The 26,225-nt window shown below is 43.3% G+C and overlaps 2 protein-coding genes across 2 annotated transcripts in view; both read right to left on the bottom strand.

Moving 5' to 3' along the window:
* The window catches only part of LOC120995068 (C4b-binding protein alpha chain-like), a 694,048-nt gene that overhangs the window by 177,217 nt on the left and 490,606 nt on the right, over positions 1–26,225 (bottom strand). The gene's annotated exons all lie outside the window — the stretch shown is intronic.
* Positions 1–26,225, bottom strand: part of LOC120995069 (C4b-binding protein alpha chain-like) — a 362,014-nt gene that overhangs the window by 177,217 nt on the left and 158,572 nt on the right. The window contains exons 6-8 of the mRNA XM_040424050.1: positions 24,797–24,873; positions 21,307–21,486; positions 6,223–6,414 (exon numbers count right to left, since the gene is read on the bottom strand). Coding sequence (XP_040279984.1) covers positions 6,223–6,414; positions 21,307–21,486; positions 24,797–24,873 — 449 coding nt within the window. The remainder of the gene's footprint in view (positions 1–6,222; positions 6,415–21,306; positions 21,487–24,796; positions 24,874–26,225) is intronic.

Genomic DNA, 26,225 nt, shown 5'->3' with positions numbered 1-26,225 from the left:
CTCTGAGAGCCATATTTTATTTTTATTTTTTTGGGAGATTGTCCTATGGTTTTAATTTTTTGAAGGATGAGATGACCGTTTGATTTGTAAAATTTTAGGGTGCATATGACTTTTTGATCGCTTGGTATTAAACTTTTAGGGATGTAAGGTGACAAAAAATGTTTTTTTAGCAAAGTTTTGATTTTATTTTTTTGACGGTGTTCACCTGAGGGGTTAGGTCATGTGATATTTTCATAGAGCCGGTCGATACGGACACGGCAATACCTAATATGTCTACATGTCTTTTTTTCCCTATTTTTTTTTAAATTTTTGAAACTTAAATTTTTTTTATTATAAAAAAACACTTTTTCACTTTTTTTACTTTTTATATTTGTGCCACTGCAGGACTTCACCTTTTCAGGGTTTGATCCCTGTTTTAATTCAGTACACTACATTCTGTATTGTACGGAATTGAACTGTCAGCGTCTTACACAGTAAGACGCTGACAGTTGCCTAGGAGACCCAGTCCTCAGGCTGGGCTTGCGTAACTGGCAGGCCCCGATGCCTGTGTAAGGCATTGGGGCTGCCATGGCAACTATCGGCCCCCTGTCAGCACACCGCGGGGGGACGATGGAGTCAGAGGGAGCTCCCTCCCTCTGTAAACCCTGCACGTGCAGCGGTCAGCGCTGAGCGCGGCATGTGAAGGGGTTAATCAGTGACAGCCGAGCCCATGCTGCGTCACATCACGTACATGTGAATGCGGTAAAGCACCACATTCCCCCACGTACATGCACCTAAAAATGCGTGAAGGGATTAAAGGCTCTTTCACACGAGCGGATGCCGTGTGGGTAATCTGCTGCGTGAAAGAGAGCCAGGCCCGGTTTCGAACAGCAGAGACACGGAGCATTAACCTGATTGATAATGCTCCGTGCCTCTCCGTGCCTCTCTATGACCTTTTTACTACAAAATCGCAATGAGATAAAGTTGTCACTGTGATTTTGTAGTAAAAAGGTCACAGAGGCAAAGAGCATTATCAATCATGTTAATGCTCCGTGTCTCTGCTGTCGGGAATAGGGCTTGGCTCTCTTTGACGCAGTGGATTTCACGCACGGGATCTGCTCGTGTGAAAGAGCCCTAAGGCAGATAGTGATACCTCATAAAATAGTTAATACTTTAAATTCCCCTACATCTACTTTATGTTAGCATCATTTTGTAAAAGTCATTTTAATTTTTTGGCATATTAGAAGGCTTAGAATTTTAGAAGCAATTCTTAAAATTTTTAAGAAAATTTCCAAAACCTACTTTTTAAGAACCAGTTCAGTTATGAAGTCACTTTGTGGGGCTTACATAGTAGAAACCACCCATTAATGATCCCATTTTAGAAACTACACCCCTCAAGTTATTAAACTATGAGTTTAAGTTTACAAAGGTTGTTTACCCTTTAGGTGTTCCACAAGAATTAAAGTAAAATGGAGATGAAATTTTAATATTTAACTTTTTTGGCAGATTTTTCATTTTAATCCAATTTTTCCTGTAAAATATCAATGGGTAACAGCCAAACAAAACTCAATATCTATTACGGTACCTAGATTCTGCAGTTTAAAGAAACACCCCATATGTGGTTGCAAACTGCTGTATGGGCACACAGAAAGACTTAAAAGGAAAGAAGCACCATATGGTTTTTGGAGGGCAGATTTTGCTGTACTGGTTTTTATGCACCATGTCATATTTGAAGACCCTGATGCACCCCTATAGTAGAAACTCTTAAAACGAGACCCATTTTGTAAACTGCGGGATAAGGTAACAGTTTTGTTGGAACTATTTTGGGATACATATGATCTTTAAACACTCAATATTATGCTTTTTGTGAGGCAAAGTAACAAAAAAATGGCTGTTCTGACACAGTTTTTTTTTTTTTTTTTACAATGTTCACCTGACAGGTTAGATCATGTGCTTTTTTTAAACAGCAAGTTGTTATGGATGCGACAATATAAAAAATAACGCCTTTAATTTTTTTTGTTTTTGTTTTTGTTTCAGTTTTACATAATAAAGCATTTTTGTGTCTCCACTTTCTGAAAGCCATTTTTTTTTTCTGCCAATCATCTTGTGTAGGGGCTTTGTTTTTGCGGGAAGAGTTGACATTTTTCTTGGTACCATTTTTGGGCACATATAATTTTTTGATCATTCAATATTACGCTTTATGGGGCAAGATGACCAAAACATTGGTTGTTTTGGCACAGTGTATATATATATTATATACAAAAAACAGAAAAACGGGCAGCACTCCAGAAAATAACATGAAAACAAATTTATTTACCCATAAGGCAATGCAACGTTTCGGCTCAGTGCTAGAGCTTTCCTCAAGCAATGTGTTAAGACAAAGTGCTCAGTGTATATAGCAAATACAATCAATGTGCCAAATTACAATCAAATTCCAATTAATAAAAACAGTTAAGGTAAAAAGGGACATATAATAAATGCACCAACATGATGAATATCTAATATGTAAGTGATTACAGTGCATGATTAAATATCTGTTTGATATACAAAAAATCTTTACAACAGACATGATTCTCAATTAAAAATACATAAAATATCATATATATCGTGATTATGTGACATGTGCAACCAAATACATAAAGTGACCAGTGCTTACTAGATGATGTATCAAACGGAGGGAAGAGGGAGGAGAAAAACAGATATATGGCTGCGTCCAGTTATCCACCGCCTGCTTCGGCGTACCCCATGCAGCAATGCGCATGTCAGGATGACGTATCCATCTTCCATCACATCATTGTATCGGGCGTATCTGTGAGCATGCGCCAATTCTTCTAGGTGTCATAGCGGCCATGTTGGATAAGGGAATATCACATAGTTCATCGGGCGCATGCGTCTTCACGCACCCTAGTAAATGGAACAAGATCAAACCTGCCAGTAAGTCCCCAATGCAGAGCTCTGTTCACGAGCAACCTGCACCTAATGTAGGGAGGTGGTTGTACGGGACCAGGAGAAGGCATCCACATCCAGAACAGACGTGGAGTCCTCCCCTGTGGGCACGGACCGAACATAAGCCCGCACGTCAATGCGGAGTCATGTCGCATCCGAGTCCAAATCCAAATGTATCACCATCACTGCAGAGGGTTCTCCTCCATAAGGGCTCACTAGCAATGAATGAATAAACAACGGATAACATCCGTCAAAAAATCACTTGACCATTAAAAAAAATACAGGGTGGGCCATTTATATGTCGGCCATTTTGAATCCAACTTTTGTTTTTTCAATAGGAAGAGGGTCATGTGACACATCAAACTTATTGGGAATTTCACAAGAAAAACAATGGTGTGCTTGGTTTTAACGTAACTTTATTCTTTCATGAGTTATTTACAAGTTTCTGACCACTTATAAAATGTGTTCAATGTGCTGCCCGATGTGTTGGATTGTCAATGCAACCCTCTTGTCCCACTCTTCACACACTGATAGCAACACCGCAGGAGAAATGCTAGCACAGGCTTCCAGTATCCGTAGTTTCAGGTGCTGCACATGTCGTATCTTCACAGCATAGACAATTGCCTTCAGATGTGTTAGAATATACTGTCGGATTTGAGTTTTCACGGAGTGAAAACTCAGCTCTGAAAAAGCTTTCATACAGACGGATCTGTGTGCATCCGCGTTCTTTCACGGACCCATTGACTTGAATGGGTCTGTGAACCGTTGTCCGTCAAAAAAATAGGACAGGTCATATTTTTTTGACGGACAGTAAACACGGATCACGGATGCGGCTGCAAAACGGTGCATTTTCTGATTTTTCCACGGACCCATTGAAAGTCAATTGGTCCGCGAATAAAAACGGAAAACGGCACAATGGCCACGGATGCACACAACGGTCGTGTGCATGAGGCCATATTCCCTTATCCAACATGGCCGCTATGACACCTAAAAGAATGGGCGCATGCTCACAGATACGCCCGATACAATGATGTGATTGCTGCATGGGGTGCGCCATATATCTGTTTTTCTCCTCCCTCTTCCCTCCGTTTGATACATCATCTAGTAAGCACTGGTCACTTCATGTAATTGGTTGCACATGTCACATAATCACGATATATATGATATTTTAGGTATTTTTAATTGAGAATCATGTCTGTTGTAAAGATTTTTTGTATATGAAACAGATATTTAATCATGCACTGTAATCACTTACATATTAGATATTCATCATGTTGGTGCATTTATTATATGTCCCTTTTTTACCTTAATTGTTTTTATTGATTGTAATTTGGCACATTGATTGTATTAGCTATATACACTGAGCACTTTGTCTTAACACATTGCTTGAGGAAGGCTCTAGCACTGAGCCGAAATGTCGCATTGCCTTATGGGTGAATACATTTCTTTTCACTTTATTTTCTAGAGTGCTGCCCGTTTTTCTGCTTTTTATATACGGGGTTTGCTTATCCCCATTTTTGTCTTTTTGCACCCACTTGCTTTCTGTTTTGACGGTGCTGCCACCCCTTTTCTTTATATATATATATATTATATATATATATATATTCTTTTTTTTTTTACAGCATTTACCTTAGGGGGTAGATCATGTGGTATTTCTATAGAGAATGTCCTTACAGATGTGGCGATACCTAAAATGTCTACTTTTTTATATATTTCAGTTTTGCACAATAAAAGCATTTTTGAAAGAAATAAAATCATGTTATTGTGTCTCCATTTTCTAAAAGCTATATATTTTTTTACTTTTCAATCGATTGTCTTCTGTAGGGGCTGATTTTTTGTGGGATGAGGTGATTGGTATTATTTTGGGGTACATATGACATTTTGATCGCTTGGTATTACACTTTTTGTGATGTAAGGTGACAAAAAATGGCTTTCTTTTATGGTCTTCACCTTAGGGGGAAGGTCATGTGATATTTTTATAGAGCCGGTCGATACGGATGTGAAGATACCTAATATGTCTAGTTCATATTAATTTATTTCAGTTTTACACAATAAAAGCATTTTTTAAAGAAAAAAAATCATGTTTTCATTTACTGAAAGCTATATTTTGTAAAAAAAAATTGAGCGATTGTCTTATGTAGGAGCTCTTTTTTTTTGCAGGATGAGATGACGGTTTGATTGGTACCATTTTGGGATACATACGACATTTTGATTGATGTAAGGTGAAAACAATGGCTTTTTTTTTTTAAATTTATTTTTACCACATTCACTTGACGACGTGGATTATGTGATATTTTTAAAGAGCCGGTCATTATGTACGCAGCAATACCTAATGTCGTCTTCTTTTTTTTTTTTACAACTTTATATGTGTTTATTATGAAAACCACTTTTTAAACTTTTTTTTAGTTATTATTTTTTTCCCTGTGAGACTTCAACTTTTGGGGGTCTGATCCCCCTCTACAATGCAGTTGACTAGGAGACCCAGCCGAATAAGGCCTCTTGCACACGAACGTTGTGCATCCGTTCAGTGCATTGGGGACCGCAATTTGCGGTCCCAAATGCACAGGCAACATCCGTGCGGCGGCTGGGACGGATCGAGACCCATTCAACTTGAATAGGTCCGTAATCCATTCGCATCACAAAAAAAATAGAACAAGTTACATTTTTTTGCGGTGTGGAGGTACGGACAGAAACACCACGGAAGCACTCCGTAGTGCATCCATGGTGTTCCGATCCGTGCTTCCGTCCCGCATCTCCGTGATTGCGGACCCATTCAAGTAAATAGGTCCGCATCCGTGATGCGGAGTGCAGACGGGCAGGTGTCTGTGTATTGCGGACCCGCCGTATGCGGGCTGCAATACGGCCACAGGCACACAACGTTCGTATGCAAGATTCCTAAGGCTGGATCTCCTAGGCTTCCGTAGAAGGCAAGCCCTGATGCCTGTGCAAGGTCTTGGGCTGCCTTCTCAGTCATCCAGTCCCCTTCACTACAGCGCGGGGACCCGATGGGGATGAAATGGAGCCGCAGACCCCCCCAAACCCCCATGTATGGTGTTTTGTCACAGTGCTGTTCACAGTGATGCTGGCAGATACAGCAGGGGCCCGACTGTCAGTGACTGCTAGGCCCCTGCATCAATCGAGCTTGCACACTGCCGACTCGATCATCTTGAAGTACTAGTATGTCAAGGGTCTCCAAGGGGTTAAATACTGACCCTTTATATACAGGTTTAATATTAACATTTTTAAAATATCACATTAACTACTTAATTAAAAAATAATAATTTACACATTACTTACTTTTACAGAACTCAAATATTTTTGACCATGTGAAGTTTCCTAAACAAGTTATAGCATCTGAGAAGCTGTGATCTCGATAATATCCTGGTCTGCATACGTATTGAAGGGTTGTGCCAGCAAAGTAAGTTTTCATGCTCAGATACTGGAATTGCAATTGAGCGTAAGGAAGATCGGGAGGAGCATCACAAATGCCTGGTGACAAAACAGCAGATTATTCAAAGCTCAAAGTCAAAATTATTATTAAACCGTTTAAAGATAGATAACTATTAGTGATAAGCTAAGTTTTTCAAATTAATTTGATTTGTGACTACTTTCATTCTTTTGTATGTAGCGGGCGCAATGATGGGGAACGGCGATAGCAGCGTCCCCCCATCATTAAACCCTTCAGATGCCACATTCATCGCTGATCCCAGCATCTGAGATTAAAATTAAGGTCTTTCAGGGGTTCATCAGGTTAAAAAACAAAACAAAAACATGCTCACCTTTAGGGATGAGGGAACCCGGACCCGAACACAGAACCCGGACCCATTAAAGTCAATGGGGACCCGAAACTTCACTTTATTATTTTCCGTGGTTATAACAGAAAATAATAGCATTCTTAAGATAGAATGCTAAATAAAATCGCCATTGAGGGGTTAAAAAAAAACCTCACCTCATCCACTTGATCGAGCAGCCTGTATCCTCTTTTTTTTCTTCAAGACCTGCAAAAACCCCTGCGATGATGTCATTGCGGTCCTTTTGCAGGTCCTGAAGAAAGAAGAGGATACAGGCTGTGCAATCAATTGGATGAGTTAAGCTTTTTAACCCCTCAATGGTCATTTTATTTAGCATTCTATCTTAAGAATGCTATTATTTTCCGTTATAACCATGTTAGAACGGAAAATAATAAAATCCCACAAAACCTGAACCCGAACTTCAGTGAAAAAGTCTGGGTTCAGATCCGGGTACCCGAACTCGCAAAGTTCGGTACGAAACCGAACTTTGCAGTTCGGGTTCGCTCAACCCTAATCACCTTAGGGTACTTTGACAGACGAATCCGGCAGGCACTTCAATCGCCGGAACTGACTGCCGGATCCGTCAAAACATATGCCAACTGATCAGGATCCTGATCCGTCTTACAAATGCATTAAAATGCTGCATCCGTCTTTCATGTGTCATCTATTTTTTTCACATTTTTTTCGGTCTGCGCATGGCCTTGCGGTATTTTGAATGCCAGATCCGGCACTAATACATTCATATGGAAAAAAAATGCCGGCAAGTATTCCGGCAAGTATTCCGGATTTTTGGCCGGAGATAAAACCATAGCATGCTGCGGTATTATCTCTGTCCTGAACAGTCAAAAATACTGAACTGAAAACATCCTGATGCATCCTGAACGGATTGCTCTCCATTCAGAATGCATGGGGATAAAACTGATCAGTTCTTTTCCGGTATAGAGCACCTAGGACAGAACTCTATGCCAGAAATTGTGAAAGTACCCTTATCCATTTGATCATGAAGAGGCCGTTGCGGCCAACTTGATTGAAGACACAGACGTCGTCATGCTGGCTGGGCGTGGTGATGTTATCACTGATGACATCACCACGTCCGGCTAGTGGGGTGACATCACATGTCACCGCGAGCAAGATTTTGCGCGGTATCTTCAATCAAAATGGCTGTCGTGGCCTCTCTGCTAGCAAATGGATGAGTTATGTTTTTTTTTTCTCCCACCATTTTAGGAAAAATGATTTGTTACCACAAAGCATGAGGAAATTTGAATTTGCAGCGAAATTCAGATCATAGTCAAGCCATACAAAACAGTGCATCATAAAACCTCTCTAGATCAGCAGTGTAGGAGTTGTGCCACCAATATGAATGTCACACCCAATAGATATCGCTGTTATATAATTTTCCCCGAAGACCACCATTTATCGAAAGTTCCTTATTCTAGTTATTATCCTACATTATACACTGTGACAAATCTGTTTTGCTGTTAGTTACGTCCTGCATTGCTACCTTGTAATGGAGGATGCACAAGTGTCATTGGTAAGAAAGGTGCATGGTTAGTGTCTCATGTCCTGCTGATGTCAGGACTAGAGTTGAGCAAACACCTGGATGTTCGGGTTCGAGAAGTTCGGCCGAACTTCTCGGAAATGTTCGGGTTCGGTATCCGAACCCGACCCGAACTTCGTCCCGAACCCCATTGAAGTCAATGGGGACCCGAACTTTTCGGCACTAAAAAGGCTGTAAAACAGCCCAGGAAAGAGCTAGAGGGCTGCAAAAGGCAGCAACATGTAGGTAAATCCCCTGCAAACAAATGTGGATAGGGAAATGAATTAAAAAAATAAATAAAAAAATTAACCAATATCAATTGGAGAGAGGTCCCATAGCAGAGAATCTGGCTTCACGTCAGCAGAGAATCAGTCTATTCATGCCATAGCAGAGAATCTGGCTTCATGTCAGCAGAGAATCAGTCTTCATGTCATAGCAGAGAATCAGGCTTCACGTCACCCACCACTGGAACATGCCACTGTCACATATTAAGACCCAGGCAGAGGAGAGAGGTCCCGTAACAGAGAATCTGGCTTCATGTCAGCAGAGAATCAGTCTTCATGTCATAGCAGAGAATCAGGCTTCATGTCACCCACCACTGGAACAGGCCACTGTCACATATTTAGGCCCAGGCACCCAGGCAGAAGAGATAGGTCGCGTAACAGAGAATCTGGCTTCATGTCAGCAGAGAATCAGTCTTCATGTCATAGCAGAGAATCAGGCTTCACGTCACCCACCACTGGAACAGGCCACTGTCACATATTTAGGCCCCGGCACCCAGGCAGAGGAGAGAGGTCCCGTAACAGAGAATCTGGCTTCATGTCAGCACAGAATCAGTCTTCATGTCATAGCAGAGAATCAGGCTTCACGTCACCCACCACTGGAACAGGCCACTGTCACATATTTAGGCCCCGGCAACCAGGCAGAGGAGAGAGGTCCCGTGACAGAGAATCTGGCTTCATGTCAGCACAGAATCAGTCTTCATGTCATAGCAGAGAATCAGACTTCACGTCACCCACCACTGGAACAGGCCACTGTCACACATTTAGGCCCCGGCACCCAGACAGAGGAGAGAAGTCCCGTAACAGAGAATCTGGCTTCATGTCAGCACAGAATCAGTCTTCATGTCATAGCAGAGAATCAGGCTTCACGTCACCCACCACTGGAACAGGCCACTGTCACATATTTAGGCCCAGGCACCCAGGCAGAGGAGAGAGGTCCCGTAACAGAGAATCTGGCTTCATGTCAGCACAGAATCAGTCTTCATGTCATAGCAGAGAATCAGGCTTCACGTCACCCACCACTGGAACAGGCCACTGTCACATATTTAGGCCCAGGCACCCAGGCAGAGGAGAGAGGTCCCGTAACAGAGAATCTGGCTTCATGTCAGCACAGAATCAGTCTTCATGTCATAGCAGAGAATCAGGCTTCACGTCACCCACCACTGGAACAGGCCACTGTCACATATTTAGGCCCAGGCACCCAGGCAGAGGAGAGAGGTCCCGTAACAGAGAATCTGGCTTCATGTCAGCACAGAATCAGTCTTCATGTCATAGCAGAGAATCAGGCTTCACGTCACCCACCACTGGAACAGGCCACTGTCACATATTTAGGCCCAGGCACCCAGGCAGAGGAGAGAGGTCCCGTAACAGAGAATCTGGCTTCATGTCAGCACAGAATCAGTCTTCATGTCATAGCAGAGAATCAGGCTTCACGTCACCCACCACTTGAACAGGCCACTGTCACATATTTAGGCCCCGGCACCCAGGCAGAGGAGAGAGGTCCCGTAACAGAGAATCTGGCTTCATGTCAGCACAGAATCAGTCTTCATGTCATAGCAGAGAATCAGGCTTCACGTCACCCACCACTGGAACAGGCCACTGTCACACATTTAGGCCCCGGCACCCAGACAGAGGAGAGAGGTCCCGTAACAGAGAATCTGTCTTCATGTCAGCACAGAATCAGTCTTCATGTCATAGCAGAGAATCAGGCTTCACGTCACCCACCACTGGAACAGGCCACTGTCACATATTTAGGCCCAGGCACCCAGGCAGAGGAGAGAGGTCCCGTAACAGAGAATCTGGCTTCATGTCAGCACAGAATCAGTCTTCATGTCATAGCAGAGAATCAGGCTTCACGTCACCCACCACTGGAACAGGCCACTGTCACATATTTAGGCCCAGGCACCCAGGCAGAGGAGAGAGGTCCCGTAACAGAGAATCTGGCTTCATGTCAGCACAGAATCAGTCTTCATGTCATAGCAGAGAATCAGGCTTCACGTCACCCACCACTGGAACAGGCCACTGTCACATATTTAGGCCCAGGCACCCAGGCAGAGGAGAGAGGTCCCGTAACAGAGAATCTGGCTTCATGTCAGCACAGAATCAGTCTTCATGTCATAGCAGAGAATCAGGCTTCACGTCACCCACCACTGGAACAGGCCACTGTCACATATTTAGGCCCAGGCACCCAGGCAGAGGAGAGAGGTCCCGTAACAGAGAATCTGGCTTCATGTCAGCACAGAATCAGTCTTCATGTCATAGCAGAGAATCAGGCTTCACGTCACCCACCACTGGAACAGGCCACTGTCACATATTTAGGCCCAGGCACCCAGGCAGAGGAGAGAGGTCCCGTAACAGAGAATCTGGCTTCATGTCAGCACAGAATCAGTCTTCATGTCATAGCAGAGAATCAGGCTTCACGTCACCCACCACTTGAACAGGCCACTGTCACATATTTAGGCCCCGGCACCCAGGCAGAGGAGAGAGGTCCCGTAACAGAAAATCTGGCTTCATGTCAGCACAGAATCAGTCTTCATGTCATAGCAGAGAATCAGGCTTCACGTCACCCACCACTGGAACAGGCCACTGTCACATATTTAGGCCCAGGCTCCCAGGCAGAGGAGAGAGGTCCCGTAACAGAGAATCTGGCTTCATGTCAGCACAGAATCAGTCTTCATGTTATAGCAGAGAATCAGGCTTCACGTCACCCACCACTGGAACAGGCCACTGTCACATATTTAGGCCCCGGCACCCAGACAGAGGAGAGGTTCATTCAACTTTGGGTTGCCCCGCAATATAATAGTAAAATGAAAATAAAAATAGGATTGAATGAGGAAGTGCCCTGGAGTACAATAATATATTGTTAAGGGGAGGTAGTTAATGTCTAATCTGCACAAGGGATGGACAGGTCCTGTGGGATCCATGCCTGGTTCATTTTTATGAACGTCAGCTTGTCCACATTGGCTGTAGATAGGCGGCTGCGTTTGTCTGTAATGACGCCCCCTGCCGTGCTGAATACACGTTCAGACAAAACGCTGGCCGCCGGCAGGCCAGCACCTCCAAGGCATAAAAGGCTAGCTCTGGCCACCTGGACAATTTGGAGACCCAGAAGTTGAATGGGGCCGAACCATCAGTCAGTACGTGGAGGGGTGTGCACAGGTACTGTTCCACCATGTTAGTGAAATGTTGCCTCCTGCTAACACGTTCCGTATCAGGTGGTGGTGCAGTTAGCTGTGGCGTGGTGACAAAACTTTTCCACATCTCTGCCATGCTAACCCTGCCCTCAGAGGAGCTGGCCGTGACACAGCTGCATTGGCGACCTCTTGCTCCTCCTCTGCCTTCGCCTTGGGCTTCCACTGGTTCCCCTGTGACATTTGGGAATGCTCTCAGTAGCGCGTCTACCAACGTGCGCTTGTACTCGCGCATCTTCCTATCACGCTCCAGTGTAGGAAGTAAGGTGGGCACATTGTCTTTGTACCGGGGATCCAGCAGGGTGGCAACCCAGTAGTCCGCACACGTTAAAATGTGGGCAACTCTACTGTCGTTGCGCAGGCACTGCAGCTTGTAGTCGCTCATGTGTGCCAGGCTGCCCAGAGGTAAGGACAAGCTGTCCTCTGTGGGAGGCGTATCGTCATCGTCCTGTGTTTCCCCCCAGCCACGCACCAGTGATGGGCCCAAGCTGCTTTGGGTGCCACCCCACATTGAACATGCTTCATCCTCATCCTCCTCCACCTCCTCCTTATCCTCGTCCTCCAGTAGTGGGCCCTGTCTGGCCACATTTGTACCTGGCCTCTGCTGTTGCAAAAAACCTCCCTCTGAGTCACTTCGAAGAGACTGGCCTGAAAGTGCTAAAAATGACCCCTCTTCCTCCTCTTCCTCCTGGCCCACCTCCTCTTCCATCATCGCCCTGAGTGTTTTCTCAAGGAGACATAGAAGTGGTATTGTAACACTGATAACGGCGTCATCGCCACTGGCCATGTTGGAGTACTCGAAACAGCGCAACAGGGCACACAGGTCTCGCATGGAGACCCAGTCATTGGTGGTGAAGTGGTGCTGTTCCGCAGTGCGACTGACCCGTGCGTGCTGCAGCTGAAACTCCACTATGGCCTGCTGCTGCTCGCACAGTCTGTCCAGCATGTGCAAGGTGGAGTTCCACCTGGTGGGCACGTCGCATATGAGGCGGTGAGCGGGAAGGCCGAAGTTACGCTGTAGCGCAGACAGGCGAGCAGCGTCAGGGTGTGAACGCCGAAAGCGCGAACAGACGGCCCGCACTTTATGCAGCAGCTCTGACATGTCGGGGTAGTTGCGAATGAACTTCTGCACCACCAAATTCAGCACATGCGCCAGGCAAGGGATGTGCGTCAAACCAGCTAGTCCCAGAGCTGCAACGAGATTTCGCCCATTATCGCACACCACCAGGCCGGGCTTGAGGCTCACCGGCAGCAACCACTCGTCGGTCTGTTGTTCTATACCCCGCCACAACTCCTGTGCAGTGTGGGGCCTGTCCCCCAAACATATGAGTTTCAGAATGGCCTGCTGACGTTTACCCCGGGCTGTGCTGAAGTTGGTGGTGAAGGTGTGTGGCTGACTAGATGAGCAGGTGGAAGAAGAGGAGGAGGAAGCTGATTGGAGGAGGAGGAGACAGGAGGCAAAGAATGTTGCCCTGCGATCCTTGGCGGCGGAAGGACGTGCGCCAAACAGCTCTCCGCCTGGGGCCCAGCCGCCACTACATTTACCCAGTGTGCAGTTAGGGAGATATAGCGTCCCTGGCCGTGCTTACTCGTCCACGTATCTGTGGTTAGGTGGACCTTTCCACAGATGGGGTTGCGCAGTGCACACTTGATTTTATCGGATACTTGGTTGTGCAGGGAAGGCACGGCTCTCTTGGAGAAGTAGTGCCGGCTGGGAACAACATACTGTGGGACAGCAAGCGACATGAGCTGTTTGAAGCTGTGTGTGTCCACCAGCCTAAATGACAGCATTTCATAGGCCAGTAGTTTAGAAATGCTGGCATTCAGGGCCAGGGATCGAGGGTGGCTAGGTGGGAATTTACGCTTTCTCTCAAATGTTTGTGAGATGGAGAGCTGAACGCTGCCGTGTGACATGGTTGAGATGCTTGGTGACGCGGGTGGTGGTGTTGGTGGTACATCCCATGTTTGCTGGGCGGCAAGTGCCAACTTCCCTCCAGAGGCGGAGGAAGAGGCCGAGGCGGCGGCAGCAGCAGAAGAGGCCGAGGCGGCAGCAGCAGAAGAGGTAGCAGGGGGAGCCTGAGTGACTTCCTTGTTTTTAAGGTGTTTACTCCACTGCAGTTCATGCTTTGCATGCAGGTGCCTGGTCATGCAGGTTGTGCTAAGGTTCAGAACGTTAATGCCTCGCTTCAGGCTCTGATGGCACAGCGTGCAAACCACTCGGGTCTTGTCGTCAGCACATTGTTTGAAGAAGTGCCATGCCAGGGAACTCCTTGAAGCTGCCTTTGGGGTGCTCGGTCCCAGATGGCGGCGATCAGTAGCAGGTGGAGTCTCTTGGCGGTGGGTGTTCTGATTTTGCCCACTGCTCCCTCTTTTGCTACACTGTTGGCTCGGTCTCACCACTGCCTCTTCCTCTGAACTGTGAAAGTCAGTGGCACGACCTTCATTTCATGTGGGGTCTAGGACCTCATCGTCCCCTGCATCGTCTTCCACCCAGTCTTGATCCCTGACCTCCTGTTCAGTCTGCACACTGCAGAAAGACGCAGCAGTTGGCACCTGTGTTTCGTCATCATCAGAGACGTGCTGAGGTGGTATTCCCATGTCCTCATCATCAGGAAACATAAGTGGTTGTGCGTTAGTGCATTCTATCTCTTCCACCCCTGGGGAAGGGCTAGGTGGATGCCCTTGGGAAACCCTGGCAGCAGAGTCTTCAAACAGCATAAGAGACTGCTGCATAACTTGAGGCTCAGACAGTTTCCCTGATATGCATGGGGGTGATGTGACAGACTGATGGGCTTGGTTTTCATGCGCCATCTGTGCGCTTTCTGCAGAAGACTGGGTGGGAGATAATGTGAATGCGCTGGATGCACTGTCGGCCACCCAATTGACTAATGCCTGTACCTGCTCAGGCCTTACCATCCTTAGAACGGCATTGGGCCCCACCAAATATCCCTGTAAATTCTGGCGGCTACTGGGACCTGAGGTAGTTGGTACACTAGGACGTGTGGCTGTGGCAGAACGGCCACGTCCTCTCCCAGCACCAGAGGGTCTACTAACACCACCACGACCATGTCCACGTCCGCGTCCCTTATTAGATGTTTTCCTCATTGTTCCCGTTCACCACAATTTTGAGAATGGCAAATTTGGGAATTGTTTTTCAACCCAGAACAAAAACTGTGCTTTTACGGTCACTAAAAATAACTTGACCAGCTAAAACAGTACTGATTTGGAGGAATATAAATGTGAGGCCTATTTTTTAGGCGCTGTGTGACAGGTATAGGTTTAATCACAGAATTAGACTTGTATCTGCACTGTAGCGTGTGTTTTAAGTTTTTCAGAATGACCCTATCAGCACCTTGAATCTAATATACCCTTTTAGGGATAAATTTAAAGTAGGCCTGATATAGCAGAAACTACTAATTTTGAGAATGGCAAATTTGGGAATTGTTTTTCAACCCAGAACAAAAACTGTGCTTTTACGGTCACTAAAAATAATTTGACCAGCTAAAACAGTACTGATTTGGAGAAATATAAATGTCAGGCCTATTTTTTAGGCGCTGTGTGACAGGTATAGGTTTAATCACAGAATTAGACTTGTATCTGCACTGTAGCGTGTGTGTTAAGTTTTTAAGAATAACCCTATCAGCACCTTGAATCTAATATACCCTTTTAGGGATAGATTTAAAGTAGGCCTGATATAGCAGAAACTACTAATTTTGAGAATGGCAAATTTGGGAATTGTTTTTCAACCCAGAACAAAAACTGTGCTTTTACGGTCACTAAAAATAATTTGACCAGCTAAAACAGTAATGATTTGGAGGAATATAAATGTCAGGCCTATTTTTTAGGCGCTGTGTGACAGGTATAGGTTTAATCACAGAATTAGACTTGTATCTGCACTGTAGCGTGTGTGTTAAGTTTTTAAGAATGACCCTATCAGCACCTTGAATCTAATATACCCTTTTAGGGATAGATTTAAAGTAGGTCTGATACAGCAGAAAACACTAATATTGAGAATTGAAAATTTGGGAATTGTTTTTCAACCCAGAACAAAAATTGTGCTTTTACGGTCACTAAAAATAACTTGACCAGCTAAAACAGTACTGATTTGGAGGAATATAAATGTCAGGCCTATTTTTTAGGCGCTGGGTGACAGGCTCAACTTGCCCCTGATGTAGTATATGGCCAAAAAATAACCACACTATTGATGGTTAAATGCACTTGGGTGACACAGGCTCAGCCTGCACCTGATGTAGTATATGGCCAAAAAATAACCACACTATTGATGGTTAAATGCACTTGATGAAAGCTTGACCCTGATGTAGGATATAGCAAAAAATAACCACACTATTGATGGTTAAATGCACTTGGGTGACACAGGCTCAGCCTGCACCTGATGTAGTATATGGCAAAAAAATAACCACACTATTGATGGTTAAATGCACTTGGGTGACACAGGCTCAGCCTGCACCTGATGTAGGATATAGCAAAAAATAACCACACTATTGATGGTTAAATGCACTTGGTGATAGCTTGTGCTGGCGCACCACAAGCCACAAAATGGCCGCCGATCACCCCAGAAAAAAGTGATATAAAAACGCTCTGGGCAGCCTAAAAAAAGTGAGCAATTGAATATCAGCACTTCAATGATCCACAGCTGGAGATCGATCACTGAATGAAGTCTTTTGGAGGAGTTAATCTGCCTAATCTCGCCCTAACGTCGCAGCTGCAACCTCTCCCTACGCTTGTATCAGCAGAGTGACGTGCAGCGCTACGTGACCCAAGCTTATATAGAGGCTGGGTCACATGCTGCACTGGCCAATCACAGCCATGCCAATAGTAGGCAAGGCTGTGATGGCCTCTTGGGGCAAGTAGTATGACGCTTGTTGATTGGCTGCTTTGCAGCCTTTCAAAAAGCGCCAAGAAAGCGCCGAACACCGAACCCGGACTTTTACGAAAATGTTCGGGTTCGGGTCCGTGTCACGGACACCCCAAAATTCGGTATGAACCCGAACTGTACAGTTTGGGTTCTCTCATCCCTAGTCAGGACACATCTCACTGCCCTAAGGCAAGATGGGACAGCAGACACATGACAAACCAGGAAGTAAGATTCAAGCATTTTGAAGGAAAAAAAAATAAAATAATATCCAAGGAGCAAAGATAGCTAGAGTAATTGCTATAATTGATAATTTCTAATAAACTTTCTAATAAACTTTAGGTGTCAGTTCACACGGCTAATTTCTAAAATACACGTGTAAAAATCAGCACTGAATCCAAACAGATTTTTCTGCCTCAAAATTTGGCACTTTTTTTATGTGCATTTTTCTGCTTCTTATTAATTATAATGGGAACATCAGCACTGATTCTGCCCCAAGATAGGGCATGCTGCTTCTTTTTACATGCTGCTTTTTAACACGTGTAAAAATGAAGCAACAGACCCTTAAAGTAAAATGAAGTTTATGATGCAACTACTTTAACTGGTAAATACATTCTCAAGTAATCACTGGTATATGCTGTTTTGATCCCTTGAGGTCCATTGGCACATACTGGTCCACCTTTACTAATGTAAGGGCACCTAGACCTTTTTGTAAAATGTGCTAATTGGCGCACCTAGTTTTAGAGAACTCCACTGTGCCTAGCTATCCAAGAGGATGTGACTTACTGGAAAGTGGGTGTGGTTTAGTAGGAATGAGGCTACATCTACACGGCGACATTTCTCGCGCGACAATAAGACGCGCGACAGATAGGGCACAACTACACTGCAACATTTGTAGCGCAACATTTTGTTGCACTAATGTCACGCGACAATTTTTATAATGGCAGTCTATGGTGTCGCACTGCAACATGCAACATGCTGCGACTGCGACGCAACAGTCGCAGAAAAATCCATCTCAACTGGATTTTCTGCGACTGTTGCGTCGCAGTCGCAACAAAAGCCGTCCGTGTGCCTTCCGCAATTTGCGGAACGGAACAGGCGGCCCATCGTAGAAATGCCTATTCTTGTCCGCAAAACGGACAAGAATAGGACATGCTATATATTTTTTTTTTTGCGGGGCCACGGAACGGAGCAAAGGATGCGGACAGCACATGGAGTGCTGTCCGCATCTTTTGCGGCACCATTAAAGTGAATGGGTCCGCACCCTAACCTCTTCCCTCCAGCCCTACTATTAAAGACATATTTGGAAAACATAACATACAGCCCTACAAAACATACAGGGCAATACAGCACCACATACCTCTTACATCCAGTCATGTCTCCAATGATGCTAGAGAGGCTGGTCACCATCGTGGCCTGCTATTGGCTGCACCTCCCATTGACGAATGTTTTAATCCGCGCAATGGGGAGATGCACTGGTGTCCATGCAAGGATCCGGAGTGCCGGGAAGGAGGTTAATTTGATCTATAGGAGGGGCCCGGGCATTTTGGGGGCCATTTTTTTATTGAATAATGTCACGGACGTACCGAGACATACGGATGTTCTCGCGACAGGTGGCAGGAGATCTGTGAGACTGGCAACACGTGGTTTGAGCTGAAATGTTTTCCTTTTGGATCAAATGACGTTTGTGTTGTTTCTGGTGCTTGCCACACCTTCCTTCCCCAGGTGTGGCTATCGTGGTCATTTAACCTTCTCTATTTATTGTTGTTTCTCCCACTATGCTATGCGGTTTATAGCTTCTGTTGGACTTGTGGTTAGCTTGTGTTTGGTTCTTGGCTGAGTTCCTGGTGCTACCAAAGCTTCATTGAAGATAAGTGTTTCCTTTCTCTTTTGTATTTTGTATATATATATATATATATATATATATATATATAGTGTGTTGCCTTTCCCTGTTTGTCATTAGGCCTCAGGGAGACTCCTGTTTGTCCTTCCCTTTGGAGGAACAGGTAGATTCGGTCCTGAAATTAGTTCCAGGGTCCTATAGGGTGTGATAGGATACCTTTGGGGCCTGTTCATACTGGTAGTCTGTCAGGACTGAAGTTAGGGTTTTCTCTAGGAGGTGTCCAGCTTCTTTCCCTAGTTTCCAGGCCTTATTCCGGTCTCCCCTTTCTCTCCTATGCTCGGTGTGATGTTTTCCTCCCACACACGAGTGTGACAGATAACCCCTTAACAATGCTGTACATGTATGGCATTATGCGCTCTCAATTGTTTGGAGTGGGCTGCTCTTTACTTGGTGGGTGATGGCCATATAATACAACAGGCACCCAGCTACAATGACAGGCGATAGTGATCACGCCGAAGCCCATCATTTAACCCATCAGATGTTGCTTTCAACAGTGATTGCGGCATCTGTGAGGTAAGGCAGAGGAATGTGGCTCCCTCTGCCTTTTGATTGGAGCCCCTGCAGTGAAATAGGTTACCATGACAGTCTAGGAGCTCCTGAAGCTTTCTAGCGGTGTCATAGTACAGCTCAGCAGGGAGTGCATCAAAATCCAAGTCACCCTAATAGATCTCTATTAGGGTGAATGGGAAAAGGGATTAAAAAAATCCCAGCTTCTAGCCCCCTAAGTAGGCTAATAGTTATTAAGTAAAAAAAAAAGGTTTTAAAAGAACACAAAAATATTGTTTAAATCACCCCTTTCCCAATTTTACATATAAAAATATATAAACAAAAACGATTAGGTATCAAACAGCAGAGACCCGATCGCGGTCATTAAAGCCTTTACATGGTGTGGTCAAGTGAGATCACGGCATCTAAAGGGTGAAAAACCTGGAAGCTTGCGTTTTCGGACTTCTTACCGGCATCCTCTGCTGCCAATGAGGATGCCAGTAATTAACCTTAATGTGCTGGGTCTCACTGAAGAGACCCAGGGCATTAAAGCTACAATTATTATTTTTGGCCATCAGGTCGCAGGACAACATAAGAAATGAGCAATTCTGAACAATTAATGGATGTAAAAAATCCATGAATGTTCAGAATAAAAAAAAAAAATTATTTTGTAGGCTCGAAAACGAGTTTAAATCAACCCCCTTTCCATTGAATAAAAAAATAAATACATAAATAACAAAGAATATAAACATCATGGGTATCACCCGGACCGAAAACGCCCGACTATTAAAATATAAAAATATTTTTCAATACTGTGAATGCCATAACGGAAAAAATTGTTCAAAATGGGCAATTTGGCATTTTTTTCGCTTCTCTTACCCACAAAATTTAATAAAATGTGATCAAAAAGTCCAAACTCCAAAATGGTAGCAATGAAAACTGTAGATTGTCCTGCAAAACGGGAGCCCCCACACTCAAAGCTTAAATGAATTTTTACACTATTTAGACATAAAACCTATAGATATCTGGTATTTTTGTAATTGTACTGACCCAGAGAATGAAGAGCACAGGTTGGTTTTGCCACAAACGGAACACAGTGGGAACAAAACCCGTAAAACGGTGGAGGAATTGTGTTTTTTTCCAATTCCACCACATTTGGAATTTCCCGCTTCCGACTACATTTTATGCCATAATAAATTGTGTCATTATAAAGTACAACTTGTCCCGCAAAAAATAAGCCCTCATACAGCTATGTGATCAGGAAATTTAAAAAGTTATGGCTCAAGGTAGATGGGGAAGAAAAATGAATACGAAAAAACCTCCGGTATCCAAAGGGTTAAATAACTGTCACCACCAGACATCTGAGAAGCTCTGACAGACGTCCTTCAGAACCTCCTCCTTGAGGTTCCTTTTGTTTTGCTTTCATTTTCTCATCTCGTTAGCCTCTCTCAGCTGTCATGTAGTTGCACTGATTGCATCCCTTTAAATCCCTTCCCATACTGCATCACTTTGCGGTTTATACAACTTCCTGGAGTGTATGCATGCTGATGCTACTACTGAGTCTTCTACAGATAAGTTTTGTTTATTCATTTGTATTTTCCTGTTTGCTGGATCCCAGGAGACCCTGACTATCAAGTGTAGGGAGCCGGTGGTCGTGTCCCCTCACTATTATAGGGTGTTCAGGGGTTATTCAGTCGAGGTACGAGGATATGCAATCTTCTACCATTGAGAATTTTGCATAGGCTGAGCAGTTAGGGAGAGAGTCAGGTCTGTTGCAGGGCTATCCCTTTGGTTCCTTAGTTTTGGATCCAGTCAGCCGGACCTTCCTTTTGAGTCTTCTAGTTTGCTGTACACCTTCCGTGACAATAACGGTGATCAAAAAGTCATACATGCCACAAAAATCCAATAAAAACTACAGTTTATTCCACAAAAATCAAGCCCTGATACAGCTCTATAGACCGAAATGTAAAAAAGTTATGGAAGTCAGAAAATGGCGATGCAAAGAAAAAAAAAAAAATTTTTAAAGGTATTTATGTTTTTAAAATTAATAAAATAATATAAAAACTATACAAGTTTGTTATCGCCACCATTGTATTGATAAAGACATCATGCCATTTTTATCAGTTATCTCTGATCCTGGCTGTGAGAGCTGGATGCCTGCTGTATAAAACAGCCAGCACCTGCAAGCGATGGTACAGGCCCAACTCCGGAGCCTAAACCATCACCATGACGTACTTTTATTACACACAGCGCTCTATACTACATACAGAGCAGTAAGAAGTTCCACATCCTTTACAGATATTTATGTGGTTATCTTACCTCTGCACACTGGTGTATTATAATTCCATCTTCCATCACTGCGGCAGGTAATCGAAGCTTGGCCAACCAATTGAAATCCGTCATGACAGTTGTATGTTATGGTATCATTGTAAAAGTATTCCTCCATTACAGGACTATACCACCCATTTTGTAAATATGCAGGAGTAGCACAAGCTTGAACTGAAAAAGATTAAATAATGGATAGATACATAGAAAAGACAAGACAAGAAAACATTTTGTAAACACATACAATGCTCTTCTTAATTTCACATGTGAACTTAAATATTTATATATGAATGTAAAAGTTACCAGATGTCATTTATTCATTGTTTTAATCTGTCAGCTCCATTACAACCCCCCCAAACTAGTGTTTTTATCTTCATGCTCGCTTGCATTCTGACACTGTGCTCTCACAAAGCTGCAGTAAAATGCATTAAGAGGAGTCCTCCATGAGTCCTCTCCATTATGTGCAGAGCTCTGAAAGCCTCTTAATGCATTATACAGCTGGTTTGGCAGAGGAAAGCGTGGGAATGCAAGTGAGTATAAAGGTAAAAATTACATAACCGGACTCAGTATCACTATACACTGCTTACTCTAATTTGGGGGCTGTTTCAGAGCCGACAGAAATTTCCTTTAAGGATCATGAATGACCATTATGTTAACCCCTTACTACTACTTATACTGTGGACGTTAAAGACCAGTACATTGTTGAGTTTTTGCTGTCACATTTCAAGTGTTATGCAGCTTTATTTTTCTAACAATATAGCTGTATAAGGGCTTGTTTTTTGTTCGACAAGTTGAATTTTTTCAGGCACAAACAATTTATTGATGAGCTTTTATTAAAGGGAGCCTCTCAGCACGTCTGACCATGCTAAACGGCTGACAGCTCTAGATAAGTGCTGGGTAGATCAGTACAAACATACAAAGAAAGGGTGGCATTGCTACAACTTGTGGAGCTTTTATTATCAGGATTACTAAGAATATGACTAGTCTTGAGCGAATTGAGCTTCGGATCCATACAGCATTAAAATGTATTGGCTCCGTGTAGGCAAAGTTCGTATCGCCAAAGTCGCACAAGACTTTGGTTAATTAATACGGTACTCCTATCTGCGTCTTTAAAAACATTTTAAAATAGGAATCCGACTTCGGATTACTAATTTAAAATGTTTTTAAAGATTCAGAAATGAATACCAAATTTAAATTAATTCACTGAAGTCACGCACGACTTCGGTTTCTAAATTCTATTAAAACTGTGGGGTCAAAGTGGTCAGTAAGCCCCTTGTACTTTCCAAAATGGGGTAGCTTTTTAGGGGATTCTACTGTGGGGGTACATTAGTGTGCCTTCAAATGTAACATAGCACCCAAAAACCATTCCAGCACAATCTGCACCCAAAAACCATATGGCACTCATTTCCTTCTGCTCCCTGCCGTGTGCCCATAGAGCAGTTTACAACCACACATGAGGAGTTTCTGTAAACTTCAGAATCAGCGTAATAAATATTGAGGTTTGTTTGGCTGTTAACCCTTTCTTCCTTACAGAAAAAAAATGGATTCAAATGTAAAATCTACAAAAACAGTTACATTTTTAAATTTCACCTCCATTTTCCTTTGTCTTGTGAAACATATAAAGGGTTAACCAAGTTTGTAAAAATCCATTTTGAATAACTTGAGGGGTGTAATTTCTACAATGGGATCATTTATGGGCGGTTTCTACTATGTGAGCCCCACAAAGTGACTTCAAAACTAAATTGGTCCTTAAAGTGGATTTTGGAAATTTCTTTAAAAATGAGAAAATTTGCTTCTAAAAATGAAAACCTTCCAACATCCTAAAAAATGACATTCACAAAATGATGCAAATGTAAATGTAGACAAAGATAAATAATTTCAGTACTTTGTCCACCTTTAATGTGACCTATAAACTGTACAACTCAATTGAAAAACAAACTGAAATCTTTTATGTGGAGGGAAGAAAACAAAAAATAAAATAAAATAATGTGGTTGCATTAGTGTGCACACCCTCTTATAACTGGGGATGTAGCTGTGTTCAGAATTAAGCAATCACATTCAAAATCATGTTAAATAGGAGTCAGCATACACCTGCCATCATTTAAAGTGCCTCTGATTAACCCCAAATAAAGTTCAGTTGCTCTAGTTGGTCTTTCCTGAAATTTTCTTAGTCGCATCCCACAGTAAAAGCCATGGTCCACAGAGAGCTTCCAAAGCATCAGAGGGATCTCATTGTTAAAAGGTATCGTTCAGGAGAAGGGTACAAAAGAATTTCCAAGGCATTTAGATATACCATGGAACACAGTGAAGACAGTCATCATCAAGTGGAGAAAATATGGCACAACAGTGACATTACCAAAAACTGGACGTCCCTCCAAAATTGATGAAAAGACGAGAAGAAAACTGGTCTGGGAGGCTACCAAGAGGCCTACTGCAACATTAAAGGAGCTGCAGGAATATCTGGCAAGTACTGGCTGTGTGGTACATGTGACAACAATCTCCCGTATTCTTCATATGTCTGGGCTATGAAGTAGAGTGACAAGACGAAAGCCTTTTCCTACGACGAAAAATATCCAAGCCAGGCTACTTTTTGCAAAAACACATCTGAAGTCTCCCAAAAGCATGTAGGAAAAGGTGTTATGGTCTGATGAAACCAAGGTTGAACTTTTTGGCCATAATTCCAAAAGATATGTTTGGCGCAAAAACAACACTGTACATCACCAAAAGAACACCATACCCACAGTGAAGCATGGTGGTGGCAGCATCATGCTTTGGGGCTGTTTTTCTTCAGCTGGAACTGGGGCCTTAGTTAAGCTAGAGGGAATTATGAACAGTTCCAAATACCAGTCAATATTGGCACAAAACCTTAAGGCTTCTGCTAGAAATCTGAACATGAAGAGGAACTTCATCTTTCAGCATGACAACGACCCAAAACATACATCCAAATCAACAAAGGAATGGCTTCACCAGAAGAAGATTAAAGTTTTGAAATGGCCCAGTCAGAGCCCAGACCTGAATCCGATTGAAAATCTGTGGGGTGATCTGAAGAGGGCTGTGCACAGGAGATGCCCTCGCAATCTGACAGATTTGGAGTGTTTTTGCAAAGAAGAGTGGGCAAATCTTGCCAAGTTAAAATGTGCCATGCTTCAACAAAGTATTAGTTTAATGGTGTGAACACTTATGCAACCATATTTAATTTTTATATTTTTTCTTCCCTCTACCTAAAATATTTCAGTTTGTTTTTCAATCGAGTTGTACAGTTTATAGGTCACAATAAAAGGTGGAAAAAGTTCTGAAATGATTTATCTTTGTCTCATTTTTTTACATCAAAGAAACCTGACATTTTAACAGGGGTGTGTAGATTTTTTTTTATATCCACTGTATATATAAAAAAATCTGCAAGCTCAATGTTTTAGTGTACACTTTAAGAATTTCCATTCCTTTATGCTCGATATCAAAGATGATTCTTGATTTGGTACTATACCTTCACATTCAGGAATGGGCAAACTCCAAGATTGATCTGAAAGACATTTTCTGGAAATGCCGTTTTTAATTTTGTACCTAAAAATGATAAATGATAATGATCAAACAACTCTCCTTAAACTTTTTGTAAATTTTACAATTAAAGGGCATCTGTGGGCAGATTTGCACCTATGAAACTGGCTGACCTGTTGCATCTGTGCTTTGCAACTGTAGAGAGAGCTGAGCCTCTATGCCATAACTAGAGATGACTGGGCACCACAACAAATTTTTTAAGCCTCCCAGAACTTCTTTCCAAACCCGTCCTCCCATGCAACTCCTACTCCTATGGCTTGTTAAGGTAGCTCACTGAGACTAGGCCAGGCAGCCCTCTATCCAACTCCTACACATATATACTGTATGTCATGTCACTGTATATACTGTCACTGTATATCATTTTACTGGATCATACTGTTGAGGGGGGCCTGTAAAAAAACTTTTAGTCCTCCTCCTGGGTGGGCCTCTTCTGAGTTTGTGCCCCGTAGTAGCCGCTTCGCCTGCTTCAACCATAGTTACACCATTGCCGCTAGTTGTAATGGTAATGCCCCCGTATGTGTGTATGTATATATGTGTATGTGTGTGTGTGTATATATATATATATATATATATACACACAGGTGAAACTAGAAAAATTAGAATATTGTACAAAGTTCATTTATTTCAGTAATGCAACTTAAAAGGTGTAACTAACATATGAGATAGACTCATTACATGCAAAGCGAGATATTTCAAGCGTTTATTTGTTATAATTTGGATTATTATGGCTTATAGCTTATGAAACCCCAAAGTCACAATTTTGAGGTACCCTTTGCTCACGGAATATGGATTAATTAGCTGACTAGAGTGTGACACTTTGAGTCTAGAATATTGAACCTTTTCACAAAATTCGAATTTTAAGCTGCATTAATGCAATTCCTTTTAATTTGCATTACTGAAATAAATGGACTTTTGCACGAGTTTCACCATATATAATGTAAAGCTATGTATACTAAGTAGTGTTAGTATTTTTAGTTAAAAAGTTTCACCAAGACTGGGAACCACTGTTGAAATAGCGGGGCAGAGGGCAGGGGCATACGGTAGCTACCTCGAAGCAGGGGAAGCAGCTGCTACGGGGCCCAAATGCAGGAAAAGGAGTGGGTGGGGGACAAATGGATTTATTTTCAAGGATTTATTTTTCCTGTTCTTCGGGCAGAACACAGCTTTAAATGGAACATAGTATGCATAGGAGAGCACTCTGACCTGACACTCTGTGATGTCCTGTCACAGTGTAGTGCGTGCCTAGATGCAGTGCTGTATGAAGAGCAGAGGCATCTTCTCCCCCAGCTCTAGTCCTTGCTGGACCCAAAGTGTGACATGATGTGCATGTGGAAGCAGAGGAGAAGGGAACTTGGCAC

The sequence above is a fragment of the Bufo bufo genome, chromosome 3 (genome assembly GCF_905171765.1).
Source record: "Bufo bufo chromosome 3, aBufBuf1.1, whole genome shotgun sequence".
NCBI classification, from domain to species: Eukaryota; Metazoa; Chordata; class Amphibia; order Anura; family Bufonidae; genus Bufo; species Bufo bufo.
This window is presented reverse-complemented; position numbering and strand designations above follow the sequence as displayed.